Below are 13,294 nucleotides of genomic sequence, written 5' to 3' on the forward strand. Positions count from 1 at the left end.
ATTCTGCACTTGGCAGCCACTGTTACCAGACCAAGCAGTGTTTTTTAGCTTAGAAAATATCTCTGGTTGGGCTGAGCTCTCAGTAGAAAGCTCCCAATAGCTGCAATTGCACTGATAAAAAAGCCTAGAAAGCAGGGCATAAATAAAAAAATAAATAAATACCATACTTCATCCAGTGTTTCTCCTCCAGAAGGTGTGAATGAAGGACATTGCTCTCCAGCATCCTTTGCCATAGCCTTGAGGTCAGCCAAAGGCCTTCCTTCTGCAACACCGTATTTCTGTAAGGGAAAACCGGGGTTTGGCAGGATGTGTCAGGTCTCCTGTGCCCCTTCCAGAGGGCGCAAACAGCTCTTCACAGCTTTGTTTTCTTGCATTCTCAAGGCTTAGCTACCTTTTACATTTTATTCCAGTTTTGGGCGAGGAAATATCTTTATACGTATCCTTTTAAACAGCAGAGATATAGATATAGATACATGCTGGGTAGACAAATACATTAAGAGCAACATCTCATTTAAAGCATGGACATTCACGACATGACCTTCAGCCTGATCTTTGCCTGGAGATTTTTTTTTCCACTGACACTCATTCCCAGCATACAAAATTCAAGTGTCTTTGTGACTGAGGTCACAGTGCAAGTGCTTCTGTACTGTCATGGTTTAGCATAGTTCGGGTTTTTAGTTAAAGAGGGCTCCAGCCACGGAAGTAATTCTCTTGCAAAGAGGTGCTTACAGCTTCCTCTATGACCCGACAGAACCAATCAACTGGCTAGTTTGAATACTGGCAACTTTTTTAAGCCGCTTAAGAAGCTTGACACACCTCTGTGATCCACATTTAGGAACGAACAAACCCCGGGAAAGCTCTCTGGCTTCCAGCTTTTGGACAGGTAACTGAGGGCCCGCGGCGCGGCCAGCGGGGCCGGGCTGCTCGGTGTGGCCCGGCTGGGTCAGCCGCAACGCGGCTTGGCTGAGATCTCAGCCGCTTCTGCTCGCTATCACCCGGTGCAGCCCCCTCAGTGCGGGCCGGGCCGGCCGGGAGACAGCCACCCCGGAGCCGAGTGGCCCTGTTCCATCCACGGCCCTGCTCCGTGCGGGCCAGCCCCGCAGCCCTGCTCCGTGCAGGCGGGCCAGCGGCGCGGCCAGGCCGGCCCTCACCCCGTGCGGCCGAGATTCATCTGAGGCCGCTGCCCGGCAAAGCTCATGTGACCAACAGCGGGAGGCGAATTCCAGCTGCGGGGCCCGGTGAGATTAACCCTTTTAGTGCTGTAAGATTCTCCAGAACAGATGAAGCCTGCAGACATCAATCCTCTCCTGAGTCAGAGGAAGAGGAAAGGTGAAGGCATGTGAAGAAAACACCATAAAGACACCACAGTCAGTGAAGCAGGAAGAGCTGAAATGCTGAGGGAGTAGAAAGAGGAGTTGCTTCAAGCTTAGAAGCTGAAATTCTGTTGTAAAGCTATGGTGATGGACTATGATACATCAGAGTACCCGTTGTAATTTCATGAAAGCATGGGGGGGTGGAGCACTCAAACTGCAATTGTGAGCAAAAGTACCTGTGCTGAAACAAGCAAATTATTGTAATTGTGAGCAAAAGTACCTGTGCTGAAATGAGCAAATGTTGAAGTAGCTGTGATTTGATGAGAAGCTTGAACAGAGAGAGATCAAAGTGATGAAGACCCTTGCTCCCAGGGAAGGAGAAGGGCCTCTGTTCCTGGAGCTGAAGATGCTCCCAGAGATGGGTGAAGAGAACCTTTGTTTCTGAACAGCTCAACCTTAAAATGGTACCCCAGTAGCTCAAGATTGGACCCTTGAAAGCAATTGTGGGGAAAGCTGTAAGTCGAGGGAAGGGACTCTAACATGCGAGCAGAAAACCATCCTGGGTGGCTGTCTTGTTGTGACACTGAAGCCATGAGAGAACTTCTTGTGGAGATGTCTCTATAGCATGAGCAAGAGAGACTCCTCTCCCTAAGTGAACTGAAAAAGGTTATTATAGAAGGGGTAAACTGACTGAAAATCTCAAGGGTTGTCTTTTTACATTGTCAGTGGGAGAAGGGAGAAAGGTGGGGGGGGAGGAGAAGTGTTCTGAAGGTTTAGTCTGACTTTTTTTTCTTTCTTTTAGGTCTGTTAATAAACTTCTTTATATTCTTTTAAGTTTTGTGGCTGCTTTGCTTTCTCCTAATTCTTATCTCACAGAAGGAAAATAAGTAATGGATATTTTGAACCAAACCATTACATGTACATAGCCCTTCACATGAGGATAAACGCCATTTACTCTTTGCTTTCAGAAAGGCTACAGGGAATTATTTTTCACATGTTAGAAACCAGTATTTTCTCTAAAGACCTGTGAAGTCTCCACAAGAGAGGATGGATCCATTTTCAATTCAGAAGTTTTGAAAAAGACATAGAAAAAAGGAAACAAAACCACAAAAGTACCCTCCTCATTGAAAGTAAATAATAAGGTCTTGCTGATTTCAGGGGAAGAATTGGAATTTCTGAGAGAAAAAACATCCAAACAGGAAATGCTATAATCACATGCTGCTCCTTAAAGACTAAATTGTACCTTATTTAAATCATTAAAGCATCACAGTTACAACGCTCGTCACTAAATTTTGGCTCTGCTTCACCATTATGCAAACAATTTATTGTCCCTGATGTGAATAGTTCAGTTTTCAGTGATTAAAAATACATCAAATAGTGTTCTCCACTGTTAAATCTACCATTCAATAAGCCGAGATACTCATCAGCAGTAAGTTACATTTTCAAATTGTTCAGTATTTGATAACAAATTCTTTTGGCACTTACTCTCTCTCGCAGTCTTGCATCGTACTTGATTTCCACATCTTTACAAAACCTGTTTTTCCCTAGAATGGCAGCAGCAGTCTAAAAAGTGAATACACAGTCACATCAACTGGACAGAACATAGACACACCACCTTATACCACCACAGCCAAGGTGAATCCCATCAGCAGCATCCAACAACCCAGACCAACAAAATGGAAAGCTTTTCAGCTACCAGTCTGTCAGAATTGGATAGATGGCCCAGGCCAGGCCACAAAATTAGAAAAGCTCCAATCTTTTGGCAGTTCCTTCCCAATTTAAAGTCCAGCTGAAAACACAGCACCCATGAGAGGTGGGCAGCAGGGTTTACTGGGATAAGAGCAACATGTTCTCTTGAGTAGAACACAGAGCAATCATGTCCACACTTTCTTCATGTGTAGTACACGGGCCAGACTCACAGCTGTGTTCCACAAAACTGCTCAGTTAATCCAACTGAAAAAACATCTGACACCTGTCTGGCTGCCACAGCCAATCCTTAGGGCTGGAATGGACCTCTGGAAATCACCCAGTCCACACCCCTGCCAAGGCAGGATCACCTGGAGCAGGTGACACAGGAGCGTGTCCAGGCGGGTTTGGAATGTCTCCAGAGGGAGACTCCAGGCCCTCCCTGGGCAGCTGTTCCAGGGTTCTGCCACCCTCAGTGTACAGAAAATCTTCCTCATGTTGAAGTGGAACTCTCTGTGTTTTGGTTTGTGTCCATTGCTCCTCGTCCTATCACTGGGCACTGCTGGAAAGAGCCTGACACCATCCTCTGACACCCCTTGGAGATATTTATACGCATTAATGAGATCCCCCCTCAGTCTTCTCAAGACTAACCTGGCCCAGCTCCCACAGTCCCTCCTCATAAAAGAGATGCTCCAGACCCCTCATCATCTCTGTGGCCTCCACTGGGTCCTCTCTGGTAGCTCCTTGTCTTTCTTGGGAACCAGAGGACGGCTGACCTGCTCCTGGTTCTTACATGCACCCAAGCATGAAGGCTGCACTGGCTTCACAGACAGTTTGGGCTGTGCAAACATCCACACCCAATGAATTCGACATTTAAAGAACTCATTTTGAAAATGCTCCTTGGATTCTGGCACAAATAAGCAGTCTTGTTGTACTATTGGCACATTTAGCACATTGCTTAGGACAAATCTGATGTTGGAACTTCAACCTCCTGTCAAAGAACAATGTAGAAACAAAGAATCCACTTCCTTGTGTATATGCACAGCACAGTTATTTGTATGATTATATGCAGGAATTTCCTCTTTTGCAACAGAACTCATACATTCCTCTCATACTCAAGCTGTGAAGTGACAGTGTAGTAACAGGCCCTTCACAGACTTGCAGCTGCCAAGAAAGGGAGTTCCGACCACATGGAAACTTCAGGTTTACACATCTTTGGGAAAGCCTTCCCAACATCTGGATAGCTTGTCAAAAAATGACAAAACACACTTCCTGTATGCAAAGGAAAAATTCAGGTCTTTCACATTATGAGAGTGCAAATGCTTCTCATGGAAAAGGTTGCCTCTAATAAAAGAAAAAAAATCCCAAACCAATTCCCCATAAGACAGGTACACAGCACAGTTTTATGAAAGTTAGAAAGCACTCTTAATGTTTTAAAATATCATCACACACGTAAAAGAAGTCACTTGGGCAGCTATTCTGCATTTTTAAAATATCCAACTATTGCACTCTTCCCTCCTTGCCTCTTTTGTTTTCTGCTTAAGTTGTGCTGCTACAGCAGTTTCTGGAATTGTACTGCAAAACTGATGAGCAATGTTGATGGCGTATGTTTTAAGGAAAAAAAAGGAGATTTATACTACTTTTTGTTGATCTGGTTTACAGCACAGCTTCATAGACTTTTAGCAGGACAACACAGCAAAAAGCAAGCAAACAAGAATGGCTTAGGAGTTTCAACCCCCTACATGTCTCCTGAAACCACAGAATCAGTACCAGAAGAGAGAATTAAAGACAGGGTCTCCACAAGAGACATGACCTTCCTAGAATAGCTGATCTCTAACTTTAAAAGTTTTGGTTCCCTAATTTTGAGTATTTCATAATCCTGCACACAAGGTCACATGTAATCCCACTTAGTAATTAACATTTTTCCTCTTTATTTAATCTATATTGTATATTTACTACTTCAAGGCAAGAGGTGTGACATCCCTGACAAAATCCAACATCTTTGCACATTTAATGATCCTTGTACTGACTCCACAGCAAAACTTGACCTTGCCTGCATTGGTCTGCATTCCTCAGAAGAATACAGTCCGCAGCCACAGTGCCTGGGACAGTACAACAATGTCACAGCCAACCTGGTTTGCTTCTTCAGAGAAAAACTCATTTCTCTGTGTGATACCTCAAAGTCTCCATTACTCCTTTAGCAAGAACCAATGCACATATAAAATAACGGCAAATCATGGAATCATGGGCTGGTTTGGGTTGGAAGGGACCTTAGAGATCACCCAGTTCCAACCCCCTGCCGTGGGCAGGGACACCTGCCACTATCCCAGCTTGCTCAGAGCCCCATCCAACCTGGCCTTGGACACTTCCAGGGATGGGGCAGCTTTTGGCTGTGTCACTGCACTGGTTTTGCATCACCAACAGCAAATAAATGCCAGATTTGGAAGCCAATTGTTGCCTCAAGAAGCACTTACCTGCTTTGCTCGAAGGAGGTCACTTGAAAAGATGTGGGTAAACTTCACATTACTGAGAAATAAACCAGCAGCATCTGCTTGCCTGAAACCAGTTGCAGAGAGTGGCTCATCCACTCCTTGGCCTACAAAATAAAAACCCCACAACATTAAGACATGCAGATTTTAGACCATTTAGCAGCTGACCACACATGTCAGCAATAAAGAAACTGTCCAGTCATAAAATCTTTCTCCTCTACTAAAGCCAAACATTAGGAAAAGTCACTGCTCTTCTGGTCTTCCCCAAACTCAGTCACACAAATTTAATGATAACAAGGAATAAAGTGTAGGAAGACAGAAGGATCATTATCAATGATACTTACATTAATCTATACCTTTGACAAATTTAAATATAAAACAGAGACCTACATTTAATAAATGTGACCATCTTCAGAAGGGTCACTGGTCGGCTTCCTGCAAGAAGTATCTCACAGCTGAAACTTTATAAACAGATTTGTTAAATGTAAATAAGAAAGACAACAATAGAGCTGAGAGAATGAGACGCAAATACCATCTGTTGTGGTCTCTTCCTCTCCACCTCGCACACTGACAGTAACGCTCATGCAAGCTGGAACAAACCCAGCTGGAAAGCAGAAAACCTCCCAAAAATTGCTTCCAGACAGAAAGTCTGTGAGAGTAACTGGTCACAGAGCTCTAGTGTTCAGAGAATAGTGTTGAGAGAAGCAGCACTTTGGAAATCCAACCTGAGTTGAACAGGTGTGCTCCTGTCACAGCTCAGAGTCTGCAGGAGAACCCCGAACTGTGGTAGAGGGACAAACGTGTAACAAATGGCTACATCCACACCTTCAACTCATTCTAGTTCTGCAGGAAACCAGAGCAGAGAGAGTGAAATTCTCATCAGATTCAGAACAAAGAAAAAAAATCTTTTCACCCAGAAAATGCACAACCCAACAGCAAAAGACAGGATACCAGAAGTCCAGAACATTGAGTTCTGAGCACCTCATCTGTAATTCAGACATGTGAGACCTCTGACCCCACCGTGATGGTAAAGGCCTTACACCTCTCAAAACAGAAGAGGCTTGCTCAAAAAAAGAAGCTATGTTCTCTCTACACTGGAAAAGAACCCACTACATGTCATTTGACCCAAAGAGCTAGGAATTCAAAAGACATCATCGATATTTTTAAGCAAGTAAAGCAGGGGAATATTCTTTACTCATTTTATTATGAGCACAAATCCCTGTTGCAAGAATTGTAAATGGCAATGTCACAGAGGGAGGAAAATCTGGAAGCACAATTCTCCCTCACAACACAAAGTATTATAGAAAGCTCATTTATTCCGAGTACAACCCCACCAGGTTCCTTGTGGCAGTGAGCCTTGATTTTCCTACAGTAGACATCCAGGCAGCTCAGTGTCTTCAGTTCTGGGTGTACAAGCCAGCGTCACGAAGGTGAAGTCTAGTTTTAAATGTGTCTAATCAAGACTGCCTTCCTAGAAAGAGCTGGGACTGAACAATTCAAGCATTTAGACAAGCTTTGCTTTTCATTCTCCTGTGCCCTACAGCAGGTTTTTATTGTAAGTAACAGATTCCCTTCTCAAGGCAACAGCCTCCTTTACATCAGGATCTTTATCCATCCTTCTGCAGCTCCTTTTCCCAGAAGCCCTTCTCCCAAGCTTCGTATTACTGGGACTTAGCACAGTGCTATGGAGTCCTTAGTAAAAGGTGCTGCTATCATTTTATTTGATTACATGCAACATATTTTATCCCCATGTAGAAAAAGGAACTCTTCTAATACTCCACTGTTGATCTGTTGATATGCTGTGGAGGGTGACTTAAAATCTTCTGTAAATTTATGAAAGCCATGGCCTGACTTACACATAAAATCTCTAAAGGTTTACAGTATTATTACTTGATAACATCTGAGCAGTTGGTGACAGGATTTCACCATGATTTTCCATCTCTAACCAGCTAACAGAATAACTCTTACTAACCTTGCAGTATCTTGTCTTTGTTGTATCTTGTTTCTCCACTGAAAGAGATTATAAACAGCAACAGAAAAAATTAACTTGTCATCTTTTTAGTAGATTTTCAAAAATGTTGTTGTATTAAATACCAACAAGAGACAGCAGAGCCTGAATGTAAAGAAAAGGAGACATAGTACAGCACAGACTCTTTTTGAAATGATGCATATGAGGACTTTATAAGAATAAAAAACCATTTTCAAGTAGACAATTCTGCCAGTATTGAATGAGACAAAGCCATCTGGAATAAAAGTAAAAAAAGTAATTTCTTAAATTTACCATAAATGCAGCACAATTTATCTGTAACATCTACACCTCCGTGCTGGAGAGAACAAAGCTGCAGGAAGACTCTGGAGCCCTCTTATGACAAGCATGTGTTGGCAGCTGGTTCTCTGAACTTTACAGGGAACCAGTTTCAGAGATTATCAAGGGTAGCAGCAGAGCTGCACACCTTGAAGAAATCAAGGAAATCAGGAAATCAGAGCAGAAGAAATCATAGACTCATGGAATGATTTGGGTTGGAAAAGACCTTAAAGATCATTCCATTCCAACCTCCTACCACGGGCAGGGACACCTTCCACTATCCCAGCTTGCTCAGAGCCCCATCCAACCTGGCCTTGGACACTGCCAGGGATGGGGCAGCCACAGCTTCTCTGGGCAACCTGTGCCAGGGCCTCCCCACCCTCACAGGGAACAATTTCTGCCTCATATCCAATCTAAACCTGCTCTCTGTCAGTGTGAAGCCATTGCCCCTTGTCCTGTCACTCCAGGCCCTTGCCAAGAGTCTCTCTCCATCTTTCCTGTGGGCTCCCTTCAGGCACTGCAAGGCCACAGTGAGGTCACCCCAAAGCCTTCTCTTCTCCAGGCTGAACAATCCCAGTTCCCTCAGCCTCTCCTCCCAGCAGAGCTGCTCCATGCCTCTGCTCCCCTTGGTGTCCCTGCTCTGGACTGGCTCCAGCAGCTCCCTGTCCTTCCTGTGCTGGGCCCAGGGCTGGATGCAGCCCCGCAGGGGGGTCTCAGCAGAGCGGGGCAGAGGGACAGAATCCCCCCTCCCCTGCTGCCCATGGGCCTTATACTGAAGGAGAAAAAAAGCTCAGCTTTCCTACAAACTGAAGTTTTCTCCTGTCTGCTGCAGGAAGCTGGAGTTACTTGGTTCAGTCAGCTACAAACCTCTGTCAACAGACTGGGAGAAAAAGTCACCTTAGGAATTCCACCCGAGTCACAAACACCAGTTCTTTAACGTTTCACGGGAAAAATGTTCACACCACCATTCCTACCCGAGCTCCTTGCCCCGCCTGAGAGCTTTTGCTCAGCTTCCCCCTCCCGTTGCCCGTAACCGAGGAGGGGACGCGCCCCCCGGGGCACCGCCACCGCCGGGGATGCGCGGGCGGTACTCACTGCCGCACGACCGTCAGCCCGAACCGAACCATGGCGCAGGGGAGTGCAGGGGAGCGCAGATGTGCGCAGGTATGTCCAGATGTGCGCGCAGGTGAGCGCAGATGTGCCCAGATGTTGGCAGGTGAGCGCAGGTCCCACTGCCCGCACTGCGGCGCCGCGCGCCTCGCCGTGACATCATGCCCCCGCCCCGCGTCCCGCTCTGACGTCACCGGAGGCGGGGGCAGGGACGTCTCCCCGCAGAAAAGGAGCATCAGGGATGCGTTTATGGCTCCCTGCAGCTCCGTGACCGTAGGGGATAGCCAGCCTTACTCCCACTCCACAAGCGACAGGACGAGAGGGAACGGCCTCACGGGAGGCTCGGGTTGGACATCAGGAAGAAATTCTTCTCCCAAAGGGTTATCCAGCATTCAAACAGGCTGCAGGGCAACGGTGGAGTCAGCGGCCCTGGTGGCATTTAAGCGCCGCGTGGATGTGGCGCCTGGGGACAGGGTTCAGTGGTGGGCGTGGCAGTGTGAGGTTTACACCTGGACTTCTCCACCCTATTCTCTCTTTGCAATTGCAGTCAGGAGGCTTTCACCTTAAAACTCTGGGTTGCGCAGCATCTCATGACGCTTGTGTTAAGGAAACTTCCTGGTCTGAGCATCCCGGAGCCACTTCGAGTGACACTCGCAGTGCCTGAGCTGGGACTGGAGCCCCTTCCCAGCTGCATCCCCCACACTCACAGTCAGACCAGGTTTCCTTACTGGCTCAATTCCAGGTTTCCCTTACCAGAGGCTCAGATGTCCTCAGAAAGCTGAAGTTTTATGGATTACAGACAATATGATTAACCAAAATATTAGTTGGTCAGCTGAGTATATTTCCTTCAGGATTTCCCAACCACATAGAATAAAGCCTATCTAAAAATCAGAGAAATTCTTCTGGGTTGCCCAGAGGTCTGACCTCAGTTTCAAACTGGTTTGTGCTTTAACACCAAACACATTCTAAATGAAGACTGAAACATAATTTTTTTCATTTGATAGCTGTTTAGATGTGAAACTAAATATTTAATGCAAGTGTGTCTGTTTCGTTTCCTTTTTATCTTCCTTTCACAGCTTGGTGTTAACCTCAAATTTCTGCAGTGCCTCTGCTCCACAGATCTCAGAACTGACATTTTCAAGGGGTGACACCAGTGACCGTCCCTCCTGCAAACGACCCAGTACCAACTGACTCAGCTGTGACCTATTTCTATTGTATCACCATTTAAAAACAACCGCGTTTTGCTGCGGTGATAAAACTCCAGCTGTGTCTCACACGTGGTTTAGAGGATCAAGTCTCAAACATGAGCCAACACTGTTAACATCTCTTCTCTTATAAGCGCATATTTCCATACAGGTCCATTTGCGAAAGTGACAGCCCTTCAGGCAAAGTTTGAGAGAGACTTTGAAGTCACACAGTTCGGCTTTGTGAGAAAACAGCTTGAAAACCCTGTACCTTCTGACTTAGAGCCTCGTGGCTTGCCTACTCGATTAGCTTTCCCTTTTCCACTGTCATTTGGGATCTGATGTTGCTTCTTGTGCTTACAAATACACCCAGCAGAAACCTTTGCTGAATTTCTTCAGTTCTGTGCCGTTGCACTTCTCTGCTTGTGTAATGCTCCTCTGAGGGATGTGCTGGCCTGAAGAGAGGCATACCCTGGCCAATCCTGCACAGAGATTGTGCTGCAGACAGACCCCAAATTTGGCCGGCTAGAGAACACAGTTCTTTGAATTTCTTTCATGGCAAAGTGACTTCGGGAATGTTTGTAATTGTTTTTAAGCTGGTTCTCAGTGCGATATACGGGCTGCGAGCAGGGAGCAGAGCCAGCCCCTTGGCCGAACACCTTCCCTTCTGCTGGAGCTGTGGCTGCGGGCTGTGTGGCGGAGGCGGGCGCTCAGGTGAGCCGTGGGAGCGCCGGGGATGTTCCTTTCCCAGCGCGGGATTCCTTGGATTGTCCCGGGGCCCTCAGGGCCGTGCGCGGTGCGCGGGCGCCCCCTGGCGGCCCTCCTCCCCCCGCGCTCTGCAGCGCCCGCCGCCGCCCCTTCCCATTCCACAGCCCTCGTCTTTTCCTGGATCACGGATCCCATCCTTCGCCCTGGCGCTGCTGCACCCCGACGAGACTCACACCCGCGGTTTAGGCCCTCCTGTTGCAAAGCTCTGTAGCGTTAGGCCAAGCCCTAATACCTAAACCTGGGAGATTAAACATCGCCATCAGTGCACACCAAAGAGATCAGAACTTTGTTGTGTCTAAGAAGCTGATCCAAAGGAGCTGGAACAAAAAGCTTCTCAGAGAAGCAAACAAGTCGAATTTACAATCATGGAATCATAGAATATCCTGATTCGGAGATACCCACAAGGATCATTCATTCCACCCCTGTGCATCCCTGAGAGCGTTGTCCAAGCACTCCTGGAGCACTGGCAGCCTTGGGGCTCTGACCATTCCTGGGGGAGCCTGTTCAGTGCCCCACCACCCTCTGGGAGAAGGACCTTTTCCTGATATCCACCTTACCCCTCCCCTGACACAGCTCCAGCCATTCCTTCAGGTCCTGTCCCTGGTCACCACAGAGCAGAGATCAGGGCCTGCCCCTCCTCTTCCCCTCGTGAGGAAGCTGCAGATTGTGATGAGGTCTCCCCTCAGAGACAATGTGAGGAAGCTGGAAAAATTGAGAGAAGTTTTTGTTTGGGTGTGCTGGATAACAATGCTGATTTCATCCCTCATCCTCCAGCTGGTTATGTCCCACTCACAGCTTTGCTCAAGTTCTGAAAACCCTCATTGGAAAGGTCAATCTACTGCTCTTCAGGGATGCTTTTGAGTCCTCCTCTGTCAGATGAACCAGAGCTTTTGCTCTAAGAAGGGTTCCTGAGTAATCTGAGGAGCCAAATGCAGCCTGTCTGCTGACCTTTCCCTCTCTCCTTCACTGCTGTGGCCTAATTCTTCTTGCAGTTTCTGCATGTTGCATTTTGGAAGAGCTCAAATAACAACCCAGTTTATTTTTAGAGAAAACTCAATAGCAAGACCAAGCTAGGCACCACATCATTTCCACAGAAGGACAGGCATTTAAGGAGACAGACATTTTCCCTTTTATTGTTTTCTTTGCATCAACTCCTTTCTCTCTCTCTCTAGCAGGTTGCAGCAAAACTCAGTGTTTTTTCTTACCTCATTGTAAATACCTCAGCTTTACTCATCTTAATTTGTAACCCTAACAGGTCTCAGTTGAATGCAGCTGCTGCTGCTGAGGGATGCCCTTCCCACAGTGCCCCCGGAGCCCAGCAGAGGACTGACCTGATGTTCTCCCTGACAAGTGTCCTCACTGAGACTCCCACAAGTTTCAGTGCTGTCTCCTGGCTGCATCAGCAGGAACATCAGCTGCCCAGCTGGAATGCAACTCACCTTTGAGAACCCTTTTAAATAGAATCACAATCACAGAAGCACAGAATGGGTCAGGTTAGAAGGAACCACGGTGGGGAATCTGGTCCAGCCTCCCTGCTTCAGTAGGGCACAGGATTGTGTCCAGAGAGCTCTGAACATCCCCAGTGAGGGAGGCTCCACACCCTCTCTGGACAATCTGTTCAGGGCTCGGTCACTGCACAATTCCAGTCCTTCACAGGCTCCAAGCTGAGCCTACTAAATGCCAGAAATTGCTGGTCATACTGTTCAATGGTGCTCAGAGAAAACCCCTGACTTGTTATGGTTTAGAATCTCTACCTTTGGTGCAGATAAGCTGGTAAATATGAGGCTCACAAGACATTTGGCAGGGAAATCTTCAGAGACTTTCCCTAAAACCACAGGTCCCAAGATTGTGTGATTATGGCTAGAAAGATCTGTATCTCCTGACCCCCAGCATCCTGATTTAATCCCTATTTCCTATTCATTTTTAATTAATTCCTATTCATTCCATAATTCATAATTAATTCATATTTCCATCTATTGTTTTTTCTATTTCTGTTTATTTTTGCTCATATGTTTCTTCCTTTTAGCAATATTTGTTTTTCCTTTTGAGTTTTTTTCCTTCTCCCTGTTTATTTTATCTTGGGGTTTGTCTTTTGGGGTTTTATTCCTTTATCTTTGGGTTTGGCAGTGTAATTCACTTCATGACATGCTGTTTCCCCAGCGTGTCTGCCCAAATGCCTCTTCTTCATTCTTCAGGGTCTCTTTGCTCTCCCCAGGGGTGAAAAAGGGCTGGAAATTCAGGGGAAAACTGCTACTGGATGGCAGTGGAGGAGAGGTCAGGCCAAACACATCACACAGGAGCTTGGTCACTTCAAAGCAGGCATGCATAGGCAATGTGGGAGAGGGAGAGGCTGAGCATCCTGCCCTCCTGGCCACAGGCTGAGGAAGCAGACTCTGGACAATGGACTCATTTCTTCCCACTGGCCTCACCACAAATCCT

General features: G+C 46.6%; 1 protein-coding gene across 4 annotated transcripts in view; it reads right to left on the reverse strand.

The window, feature by feature from the left end:
- The window catches only part of TIGAR (TP53 induced glycolysis regulatory phosphatase), a 63,329-nt gene extending 54,245 nt beyond the window's left edge, over positions 1 to 9,084 (reverse strand). For 3 of the 4 annotated variants that reach the window (XR_004239534.1, XR_004239533.1, XM_032105220.1), the window contains exons 1-5: positions 8,889 to 9,084; positions 7,461 to 7,498; positions 5,474 to 5,595; positions 2,799 to 2,876; positions 168 to 278 (exon numbers count right to left, since the gene is read on the reverse strand). Coding sequence is in view for 2 of the 4 variants with exons in the window: in XM_032105220.1 (XP_031961111.1) it covers positions 168 to 278; positions 2,799 to 2,876; positions 5,474 to 5,595; positions 7,461 to 7,498; positions 8,889 to 8,920 (381 nt within the window). In the remaining 2 variants the exon portion in view is untranslated. Of the gene's footprint in view, positions 1 to 162; positions 279 to 2,798; positions 2,877 to 5,473; positions 5,596 to 7,460; positions 7,499 to 8,888 lie in introns of all 4 variants that reach the window. The other variant, XM_032105221.1, reaches the window with a different exon arrangement.
- Positions 9,085 to 13,294: the final 4,210 nt, after the last annotated feature.

This window comes from Corvus moneduloides, chromosome 4 (assembly GCF_009650955.1).
Source record: "Corvus moneduloides isolate bCorMon1 chromosome 4, bCorMon1.pri, whole genome shotgun sequence".
NCBI classification, from domain to species: domain Eukaryota; kingdom Metazoa; phylum Chordata; class Aves; order Passeriformes; family Corvidae; genus Corvus; species Corvus moneduloides.